General features: G+C 57.8%; 1 protein-coding gene across 1 annotated transcript in view; it reads left to right on the top strand.

The window, feature by feature from the left end:
- The window catches only part of VAV2 (vav 2 guanine nucleotide exchange factor), a 143,492-nt gene that overhangs the window by 40,240 nt on the left and 92,749 nt on the right, over nt 1-10,503 (top strand). The window contains exon 2 of the mRNA XM_006900555.1: nt 2,964-3,080. Within this exon, the coding sequence (XP_006900617.1) occupies nt 2,964-3,080 (117 nt within the window). The remainder of the gene's footprint in view (nt 1-2,963; nt 3,081-10,503) is intronic.

The following is a 10,503-nucleotide window of genomic DNA, read 5'->3' on the forward strand; positions in this document are numbered from 1 at the left end:
TGGACCCTGTTACAGGGAGAGAGAAACCACACAACGACTTGGACCCTGTTACAGGGAGAGAGAAACCACACAACGACGTGGACCCTGTTACAGGGAGGGAGAAACCACACAATGACGTGGATCCCGTTACAGGGAGGGAGAAACCACACAAGGATGTGGACCCTGTTACACACACGCACACACACACGCACGCATGCACAGTTAGTGCACAGCCCAACCACAGTTAGGAGCCAGCCCTCTAAATCCTGTTATATTGAAAAGGTTGATGTACACAGAAGCAGTTCATAATACCAAAGGCAGGTTTCTTTAGGATGCCCTGGAAACATAATCGTTACAGTATCATCGTGGTAATGAGGCTTTAGCATGTATCTTTCCTGATGTGTAAAAATGCAGCTGTATACGGTATACTAAGACAGACATGTGAGTCACTGACATTAGATATGAACCGAGCCTAGTGGCTCTGTGCACATTGGACTTAAAGACACACTCCGGGAGGGACCACCTGACCGGAGGGCATCAGCGAGCCAGCTGTATTCAAATGAGCTTGCTGCCTCCTGGGGGGCAGAGCTGCCTGGCTGTGGATACAGTGTTTAGACTCCAGCCTCAGATGTGGGAAAGGACAATAAACAGATCCTGAGCTCCAGCTGTTGTGCTGGTCCTTCTCCGAGTGTGGGGGAGCAATTCGGAAATGGCTTCAGGGATATTCCAAGATTGAACAAAGAGACCTAGCAGAGCGATGGGGTCTGTGTTTCTCACTCTCGGAGGAAATGAGCATTTGGGGGGAGGGTGTGAAAATCAAGGAACCCTGTGTTTTGCATTGTGTTGTGAGGGGCTGTATAATTGTGGGGTGCTGTGGGGTTGAGAGATGCTATGGGATTGTGGGGCACCGTGGGTTTGTGGGGTACCATGGTGTTTTAAGGCACCATGGAGTTGTGAAGCACTGTGGGATTGGGGGCACTGTGGGTCTGTGGAGCACCGTGGGATTTTGAGGCACCGTGGGGCTTGGGGCACCGTGGGGTTTGGGGGCACTGTGGGGTTGCAGGTATGGAGAGGTAGTACGTAGCTGGGGAGCTCTGCTGTCACAGTGGTCCGGTGCCCACTGCTAACTGTAAGGTTGGCAGTTTGAGCCCATCTAGAGGCTCTTGGAGACACACACTCTGCCGTCCACTCCTGTTGACATTTCAGCCCGGACGCCTTGGGCCTTCCATCCTGTAGGGCCGTGGAGATCCAGAATCAACCTGGCCGCATGCACGCTGTCATGTCTGTTAACAGATCTCTGCTGTCCTGTGTAAGAAGCCCCAGCGTCATGACAGGTGTCACCTGCAAACACACCGACACCAGTCTTGTTTTTGGATACCAGGCCCCAGGTTATGAGGACAGGACCCCAGTACTGGTCTAGGAAAAGTGCACGTGGCCCTAAGGATGTCTGATGCCGCCATGTGAGCGTGTGCTCTGAAGATGGGAACGTGGAAGCCATGCTGAAGGGCAGCTGAGTCTTGGACAACTTGAGTGTCAGGGGAATGATAGGAGCTCCTGCTCTGTAAACTATGACCAGTGGCTGACCAGTTAGGATGGAAGGGTGGCCCAAGAGAGCAAAGGTCCCCAGGCGGGGGCCAGGGTGGTGCGCTGCAGCCTGCAGGTGGGCGTGGCGCAGTGCTCATTCGCCCTGGCTCGGGACCAGGCTTTGCTGGATGCTGCCTGGTTGATGCTGAGCCTGTTCGTGGGTCCTGGTTCTGGCCTGTCCTCTTAGCCTGGTCACTTACCTCTTTTGCTGCTAGATAGGACAAGGTTACATCAGTTTGGCGTAGGGTGTGTAGTGGTTCATCAACCGGAAGGTCAGCAGTTCAAATCCACTAGGTCCGCTGCAGGAGAGTGCTGAACAGACTCAGGAACCCCACGGCTGGGTCAGAGCTGACTTGATGGTGCTTGCTGTGTACCCTCAGGTCAGAGCCGACCCATCGCTGACCCTCCAGCAGATTTTTGAGGTACAGGGGACGATTATCCCCTCTTTCTCTCACAGAGAAGCGTGGGGATTTGAACTGTGTGCTTTTGGGTTGGCAGCACAGCTCCTTACCACTAGGCTATCAAAGCTCCGTGATGGCAGTGAATAGGATTGTTAAGCAGAGCTGGTGGCGCAGTGCATTGTATGTTGATTGCAACAGAGAGGTCAGCAGTTTGAATCCACTGTGGGGTGGACGATTGGGGTGATGCTTAGTTGCCGCTGTCCTGCAGGGCCACTGTGGGTCAGAGTAGGCTTGAGGCTGTGGGTGCTGCAGGGTGACCTGCTGGTCCGCGTGACACATGTTTGGTGTCAGCCATGGCATCACAGTTGGAATGGGCTGAGGGGGCCACCACAATGGCCAAGTGACCAGGGCACCTCCGCAGGACCTGTAGCAAAGGGTGGGGGGGACATCTCCATGCCTTGCGGATTGGGGGGGTGGTGAGAGCAGCAGGCCAGTTGTGGTTATAAAGGGCCTGGTTTGTCCTCTCCCAGCCTGGCCCTTCACCCATGGGCTGCCCTATGGGCCCAGCCTGTCCATCCTCTCCTGGCCCAGTCCCTCACCTTTGTGCTGCCCCGTGGGCCCGGCCCTTTGCCCATGTGCTGCCTGTGGGCCTGAGATTTTTCTCTCCTGGTCCAGCCCCTTGCCTGTATGCCGCCAACTGGCCTGGCCCCTTGCCTTTGTAGCACCTTGTGGGCCTGGCATGTCCGCCCCAGGGACCCGGTGCATCCGCCCCAGGGACCCAGCGCGTCCATCTCATTGGCCCAGACTGTGCTTTCTCAGCCCGGCCCCTTGCCCATGTCTGCCCCATGGGCCCAGGGTCGCCTTTCCTAGCCTGGCCCCTTGCCCATATGCACCCTATGGGCCCCGCGTCTCCTCTCCCAGCCCTGCCCCTTGCCTGTGTCCACCCTGACATCTCTTGGCTGTGCTGGTGAAGTCTAACCCTCTGCCCTCTCCCCGCAGTTCCTGTGTCTGAAGAACATCCGGACCTTCCTGAAGGTTTGTCACGACAAGTTCGGGCTGCGCAACAGTGAGCTCTTCGACCCCTTTGACCTCTTTGACGTCCGGGACTTTGGGAAGGTGAGTGGCTCCGTCAGTGGTCACTGCACGTGGTGCCCGGGACCCGCCTCAGTGCCAGGTGGCCGAGTGGGCAGCGTCTCAAGCAGTGGAGTGAATCTGCTGTGTCTGACAGGGTTGTGGTACCAGCACGAGGGTGTGGAGCTGGCCGTGGCCGTGGCCGGGAAGGCGAGGTGGCTGTCCCGCACAGTGGGGAGGATGCTGTAGCTGTCAGTGGCCCCCAGCTTGGCCCTCACCCCTTTGTTAGGCGCCATCAGAAGGGTGCTGACTCTTGCTACCTGTGTACAGCCTGGGCCGGTACCCCCACCTCTGCCATGCTTGAGTCTCGTTAACAGTCACTCTGTCAGTCCCTCTGTCAGTCCGTGTCTTTGAGGCCCTGCCTCTTTTTCACTGATCTCTGCTTTCCTAGCATGGCATCCCGCTCCAGAGATCGGCCTCTCTTCCTGACTTGCCCAAAGTCCAGGAGACCCAGCCCTGCCGTCCCGGTTCCCGCAGGGCACTCTGGCCATCTCCTCCTCCCCAACAGGCCCGTTGGCTCTGTCTGCCTGTGGCCTGTTGGAGAGGCCTCTTTACCACAGTCCTTATGCTAACAGGTGGGCGTGTCTGCGGCCCTTGTGGTCACTGCATCGCTCCGCCACACAGGTCCCCTCTCTTTTGTTGGCCTCCCCCCACCCCCCATGACGGCCTGTTTGTTTGGTCTTGACGTGTCCGAAGAGTGTTCTGCTGAGGTCAAGTGTTCTGGGTCCACTGGGGCAGGGGAGGCCCAGAACTTGGACGGAGCCCAAGGACCCTCCAGCTTTGCTTCCCCTGAGTCTCTGTTAACTGGAAATGAGGGGTGCCTGTCCCACCTGCTCAGGGGTGGAGAACGAGCACACCCCTGGATTAAGCAGCGTTCTGGGCAGGTGTCAGGCACAGTAGGGTGTGGAACTGAGGACTCCGATGTGATCCCCTCTGACTGGAGCAGGGACTCTGACGGCCTCCCCAAGTTCTCAGTAAGCAGCAGTCATGGGGTGGCTGTGGCTGAGAGCTGGGCGGAGCTCGGGTGGGTGCTGCCTGGGGAGGTCCAGGGGGGCTGGGACGATTTCCTGGGATGTGATAATGGGCGTCTCATGGATCGAATGGACAGGAGTCTGGGCTGCTTGTTTTGAATCTGGATCTTCTGATGGGTCGAGCCTGAGCGAGCGGGGGAGTGAGGCCGTGATCCAGGTGTGTTTCTGTGTCCGCGCCGGAGCCAGGGACCTGTCACGTGGCCTTGCCCTCCACGGGGGCGGCGGCAGCTGGCCGGGCTCAGCGTCGGCACGGTGCACGTTCTCTCACTGATGTTCACTCTCAAAGACACGTCCACGCACGTCCGCACTCACACCTTCACATACATACGTGGACGCTGCTGGTGCAAATCCACGCTCGCTGACACGTTCGCACGTGTGCACACTCACAGTGTCCCTCAGGTGCTGAAAGATACACACCCACACATACCTGCAGCCGTGTGCGCACACACTCACCCATGTACTCATGCATCCTTACACACTCACAGCCTCATGCACCGACACATCATGTAAACACCACCTCACACATCCACATAGCCTCCCCCATGCACACTCACACTCTCACATCCTCACCACCCCCACACACTCCTGTAAACAAACACACACACTCCCCTCAGCTACACACACTCACATGTATTTCCCCAGCACACTCGCAGACACACCCCCTCTTGTGCACTCCCCTCTCCACACACGGACACACTCTCTCCACACTTCATACTACCTGCTCTCTCACACCTACCCCAGCTCCTCACACTCATCCCCCCTCCCCCACTCCCTCACACACACAACCTGTATTTAAGATAATTGCACAGGGAATTGCCAGGAAGCCCGTGGCCGGGCCCAGCCCCTGACCAGTGGTTAGCACAGCATTTTGCAGCCTGTAATTTCATTGGCTTTTCGCTCACCACAGCTGAATGCATGATGTAAGAAGTGCAGGCACTTGGCGTGAGCCTCGCCGGTAACCCTCCCTGGTGTGGTGTGCCCCAGGAACCCGGGCGCCATGTGGTAACCAAGCTCCAGCTCAGGTGACACGCAGCCTGGGGCTGCTGCCTGCTGACCTCTGCCCACTTATGGTCATTGGTGGTGCCTGTCCTTGCCAGGGATCTCAGGGTGGGCTGCGGCCTAGCACCAGAATGAGGTCACACCCAGTCCTTGAGCTGAGCTGTGCCTCTTGGCTCCTCCTTGGCCTCGGTGCTGCTGAGGCCCAGAGGCTCAGGGAAGCAGGGACTAGGGGTGAGGGTGTGCCGGTGAGGGTGTGCCGGTGCACCGCTGCCTTCAGGGCAGCCCCTGGTGACATGGTGGCCCTGGCCCTTGTCTCTAAGGCTGTGAGAGGTGGCTGCAACATGAAGTGAGGGGGGCTGAGGCCGCTCGGCAGGGTGCCTGACCTGTAGTGGGTGCTCATTAAGCGGCCACCCTGCTGTTAGGAGTACTCTCCTCCTAGGTGTGGTAGAAACAACCCCAACTTTTGCTAAGAAGCGGTGTCTTTCTCTGATTTCCTAATCGTTTAAGATGGGATCCTTTCCCTGTTGGTAAGAACCCGGGCAGCGGAACATTCACTGACCTGACAGTTTCCACTGGCAGTTTTTGCACCGTTCTCCGAGTCTTGTCCATCTGCACTCAGCATCGCCGACGTCCTCTGACGTTTTGACCCTTCTCTGAGTTGCTTCTCCCCCAGGAGCATGAATTCACTGCCTCTGCCTTATTTTTTTTTACTCTGTGATTTGCTCTGAAGTCATCGCATCTGGGCTTTTGGGAGAAAAAAGTGGCCGCTGGGGTCCAGCAGCCGGGGGTTAGTCTCACTGGCTGTGGTTTACCCGAGATTCAGTTTCCCCATTTGTAACTAAGAGGAATGCCCCTTCTGAGGGAAGTTGGGGTGACGGGACCTTCTGGTGCTCCTGCAGCATCACAGGGGGCGGCTTTCATGAACAGATGTTTCTTTCTCACAGTTTATGTCGTTTTGTTTTGTTACTGTGCCTTGTTTATGCTCCATGCTCTTGGCTGTGATTCCCTTATTATACCAGCACTCGTGTCTCCTCCTGGGACTCTCTGTTTGTCATCCTGTCCTGCCTCTACCTGCTGGGCTTTCCTTGGGGCCGGCACTGCCCTGTGGCCTCGTATGGCTCATTGTTCTGCGTGGCAGGTTCCTTGTGGGGTCGTCCTTCGCTGCCTGGCCCTTCTGCTTGTCTGCCAGGCGACAGGGTGGAGTGTGGGGTGGCTCCTCTGTCTGGAAGGCCGGGAATCTGTGTTCAGGGTTCCCACCTGGCCCTCCTCCCGGCTCCCCTTGGTGCAGTGTTTCCACATCACCGCGGGTGTGTCTCTCCGTGGGGTAGGTCTGTGGTCGGCACTTTTGATGGAGCATGAAGCAGGTCTGCTAAGCTTGGGCTGGGATTGCTCCTCCTGTGTGGACGCCTGTCCGAGCTGGGCTACTCTGCTCCGCTCTTCTCTGTTCTGCTCTGCTCAGCCCTCCTGGCTTCTCCGGGTCAGGGAAGCAGAACCACAAAGCGTCGACCCTCCCCTGCCCCAAGTGGATGGTAGACACTGCAGGGCTGCACGGGGGTGTCTGGTCTAACCTCACGGGGGATGCAGGAAGTTCAGGGTGAGGCTGCACTGCTGCTAGAGAGTGGGTTCCAGCCTCCTGCCCCCCGTGAAGTCAGTGTTAGGGAGCAGTGCAGAGGGTGGGTGCTGCCAGTGTGTCCTCGCTCACATGTGCCTGTGGACCAGAAGAGGAGGTTCTGGGGGTGGTTCTGGCTGGAGGGACTCAGGCCTAGGCTTCTTCCTGGGGCCCCTCTCACCCGAGGAGTGTGAGGGCCCAGCTTGGACGATCCCTGACCCAGAGCTCTAGAACCGGAGAGGCCCTGGCTCCTCGGTGGATGACCTGAATGACCTGAAGCATCTCCCGAGGGCCACACTGTGCTCACAGGTTCCAGCCTGTGCCACGCACAGCACTTGCCGGGAGTCGGTGTGGAGCCTGACTCGGGCTTCGTCTGGGATTGGGGCTGATGGGACAGCCTTGGGGACAGACTTAGAGTGTCTGGGGCCTCAGGCTCCACGGACTCCAGGGTTCTTGGTGCTCATTTTCTCCATAGCTGTCTTCCCTTCCCAAATCCTTCATTCTCTGGAGTCATTTTTTGGGATGAGCAGAGGTTTCTCTTTATTCACCCCACCCCCATCTGCCTCTACACTGAACCTGTTCACCTGTCTACCCACCTTTCCATTCATCCACCCTGTCTCTCATCTGTCTGCCCATCCATCTATCTATCCATCCGTTCATCTATTCACTCAGCCATCTACTCGCTTATGCATCCATGTATCCATCCATCAATCCATCTATCCACCCCCCACCAATCTACCCACACACCCATCCATCCATCCATCCATCCACACACCCACCAATCCATTCACTGATCCATCCACCTATTTGTTCATCTGTTCATTCATCCCTCTGTTCACTCATATTCACTCACTCATCCATCCACCCACTTGTTCATCCACCTACCTGTTCGTCTATTTCACCTCCTTACTTGTCTTTCCAGTCTTTTCCACATTCATCCCTCCTCTCCATCTACCCATCCATCCATCCATCCATCCATCATCCTTCTCATTCACTAATCCATCCAGCCGGCTACCTGTTCTATTTCTTTAAGCACTTAGTTTACTATGCGTTTGTTACAAAAGGGAGGAAGTGAAGAAAAGGACCCAGGCTGGCTGCCATGAATCTCTTGTAGAGAAGAAAAACAATGAACAAAATCTCAAGAACTCCTTCCTCTTACCAGGATGCTGAGTGGTCCTGCTCCAGCTGTGGCCCGGGAGTGGCCTGTCATAAGGTGATTACCGCAACAACAGTTCCATTTGCTAAGTGATGACAGACGAGGCTCCATCCCTTCCTCTTGGCGGAATCAGTGTGGACAGAAGGCTGATGCTGACAGCAGCTTTCCCATTTACAGAACAAAGATGGCTCCCCGCCCCCCCAGGCTGCCCTGGTACCCTTCCTGCCTCCTTGAAGGCAGTAGGGGCTGACGGGCAGGGCAGAGCCTGCTGGTGTCTGGGGAGCATTTGTGTCGTCAGCTCGAGCACGAGGAGGGCCCCTCTGCGTTGGCCGGGTCCTCTGTGGACCAGGTTTGCTGTAGTTCTGGACTCTGGTTCTGCTTCTCTGTAGCTCCAGGTTGTCTGACTGCAGCTTTGCTGTGGTTCAGGTTCCTCTGAGCTCTGCTTCCCCATGTACTGGGCTCCTTGTGGCTTTGAGTTCTTGCTTGACCCAGCTCTCTGTGGCCCCGGGCGCTCAGTGAACTACGCTGCCTGTGGCCAGGCTCTCTGTGGCCCTGGACGCTCAGTGAACGGGGCTGTCTGTGGCCAGGCTCTCTGTGACCCTGGACACTGAGTGAACTACGCTGTCTATGGCCAGGCTCTCTGTGGCCCCGGGCTGTCTGTGGCCAGGCTCTCTGTGGCCCTGGGCGCTCAGTGAGTGAACTGGGCCGTCTACGGGTCAGGTTCTCTGTGGTTCTGAGCAGGTGCACTGGGGACCCTCTGGGCCTCTGGGCTGTGAGACACAGCCAGCCCTCGGAGAGCACCCCTCATGCAGGAGGGAGACCCCCCAGGCTGGCCTACAGTTCCTCCTGCCTCCTTCTTCAGCAGCTCCTACTGGAGAGAGGCCTTTGGGGGGGTGGAGGGGTACAGGGCTCTGTGCCAGGTGGGCATGGGGTCTGAGCTGGGCAGTAACTGGGAGAACAGTACTTGAGTCCCATTAGTGGTGTGGCTTTTGATAAGGAGCCAGAGAAAGGGCTCCAGGCCCCTTTTGTAAGGATCCTCATCTTGGTAAGTCACCCACACACTCTAGCAGCAACATAGCGCCCAGGAGGCTGGTTCCGGAAGGTTCTCTGCTGGCCGTTTGACGGCCTCCCCTGGTGTTTTTCCGAAGGATCACATTAAAGATATTAAGTTTCAGCTCACACGGGTCATATTTGGGAAGCTTCCCGTGCTCCCCGGGGTGGGCGTGCTTGGGACAGCACAGCCGTCCGTAGGTCACCAGGGTTCGTCCTGAGGTCTGGGTGACCTCTGCCCTGTGTGTGTGTGTGTGTGCGCGCGCGTGCGCGTGCGCACACATCAGTCCCCCCTCGCTTCTCTAGTGCCACGCTGCTGTCAAGGGGAATGGTGAGGAAGAGTGGATGGGAGGAGTGTGGAGGGCTTATTGGGCAGCCACACGGGGTGGGGACGAAGGGGGCAGCGTGCCAGTCGAGAAGCTGAGAGGGAGGCTTCGGATCCTGCAGCGAGTGCACTGGGTGGTGCAGTCATCGCTCAGCTTCTCACTGAAAGGTTTGTGGTTCAGACTCGTCCAGTGGTGCCTCAGAATAAAGGCCTGGCAGCCAGTCCCCACTCTCTCAGCCCTGCCTTGTGACATGTGGGGCAGCCGTGACCAGCCCTGCGCTGTGGGGAAGCTGTGAGTCGAGGGACCAGCCAGTGGTGGGTTGAGTTTGGCTTTGGAGGGCACGGATGTCAGCGATCTTGGCACTCCCAGCCTGGCCCCTCGTGGACAGCTTGAGCTGGGATGCTGGCCGCCTACCCCCATTTGAGGACAGGAAGCTGCTGCCTTGGCAGGGCTGCAGCAGTCTTGATGGCCAGGCACTGCCCGTTCTTCCCCAGTCAGGCCCTGCCCCTCCAGTCAAGGGCCATGTGGTCCTGTGAAGTCGACACTGCCTTTGTGTGCTGCCCACCAGGCGGTGCCCAGCACAGGGATCCCAGTTAGTTGGCTTTAACCTAATTGAGGGCAGAATTAACCAGATGACCGTGGGCGAGGCCGGCTGTGGGGCTGTGAGGCACGCCCTCAATTAGATGGGTTTGGCGCCCACTGTTTCTTTCCCATCCGAGGGACTTGCTGAAGCGGCCGGGTCTGGCTCAGCACGTCCAGGGCAGATGGGCAGTCACCTCTTAGAAGTGACTCCCGTGCCAGCATGCAGTGGGGCCCATCCTGCTGAGCTCAGTCTGTCAAGCCACCAGCCACTGGCTTCCTGCTGATGTGAGACCTGCAGCTCACCCTGTCCCCTCCCTCCCTGTTGTCCCAGGTGAGGCAGGTGCCTTCAGCTGGGTGAGAGGCCAGCAGGGAGGCAAGAGGCCAAGCCAGGAGGGGCCTTCACGTCTCCTCAAATAACACAGTGTGGATAATCCCTCGGGTAGATTCCAGCCAGGCCTGATTCTTGGAGGGAAGGGGGGAAGCAAGGATGCTAGGCTGGCACAGAGGCTGGAGGAGGTGGGCAGAGAGGGAATGAGAGCAGGTAGAGAGGAAGGGGCAGGTTGGGAGGCAGAGAGGAGGTGAGAGGGGCAGGAGTCAGGATGAGGGGAAGAGGTAGGGAGGGGTCAGGGAGGAGAGGGGGCAGGGGCCGGGAGGG

This window comes from Elephantulus edwardii, unplaced genomic scaffold, assembly GCF_000299155.1.
Source record: "Elephantulus edwardii isolate Elephantulus edwardi_28Jun2011 unplaced genomic scaffold, EleEdw1.0 scaffold00289, whole genome shotgun sequence".
In the NCBI taxonomy this organism is placed as follows: Eukaryota; Metazoa; Chordata; class Mammalia; order Macroscelidea; family Macroscelididae; genus Elephantulus; species Elephantulus edwardii.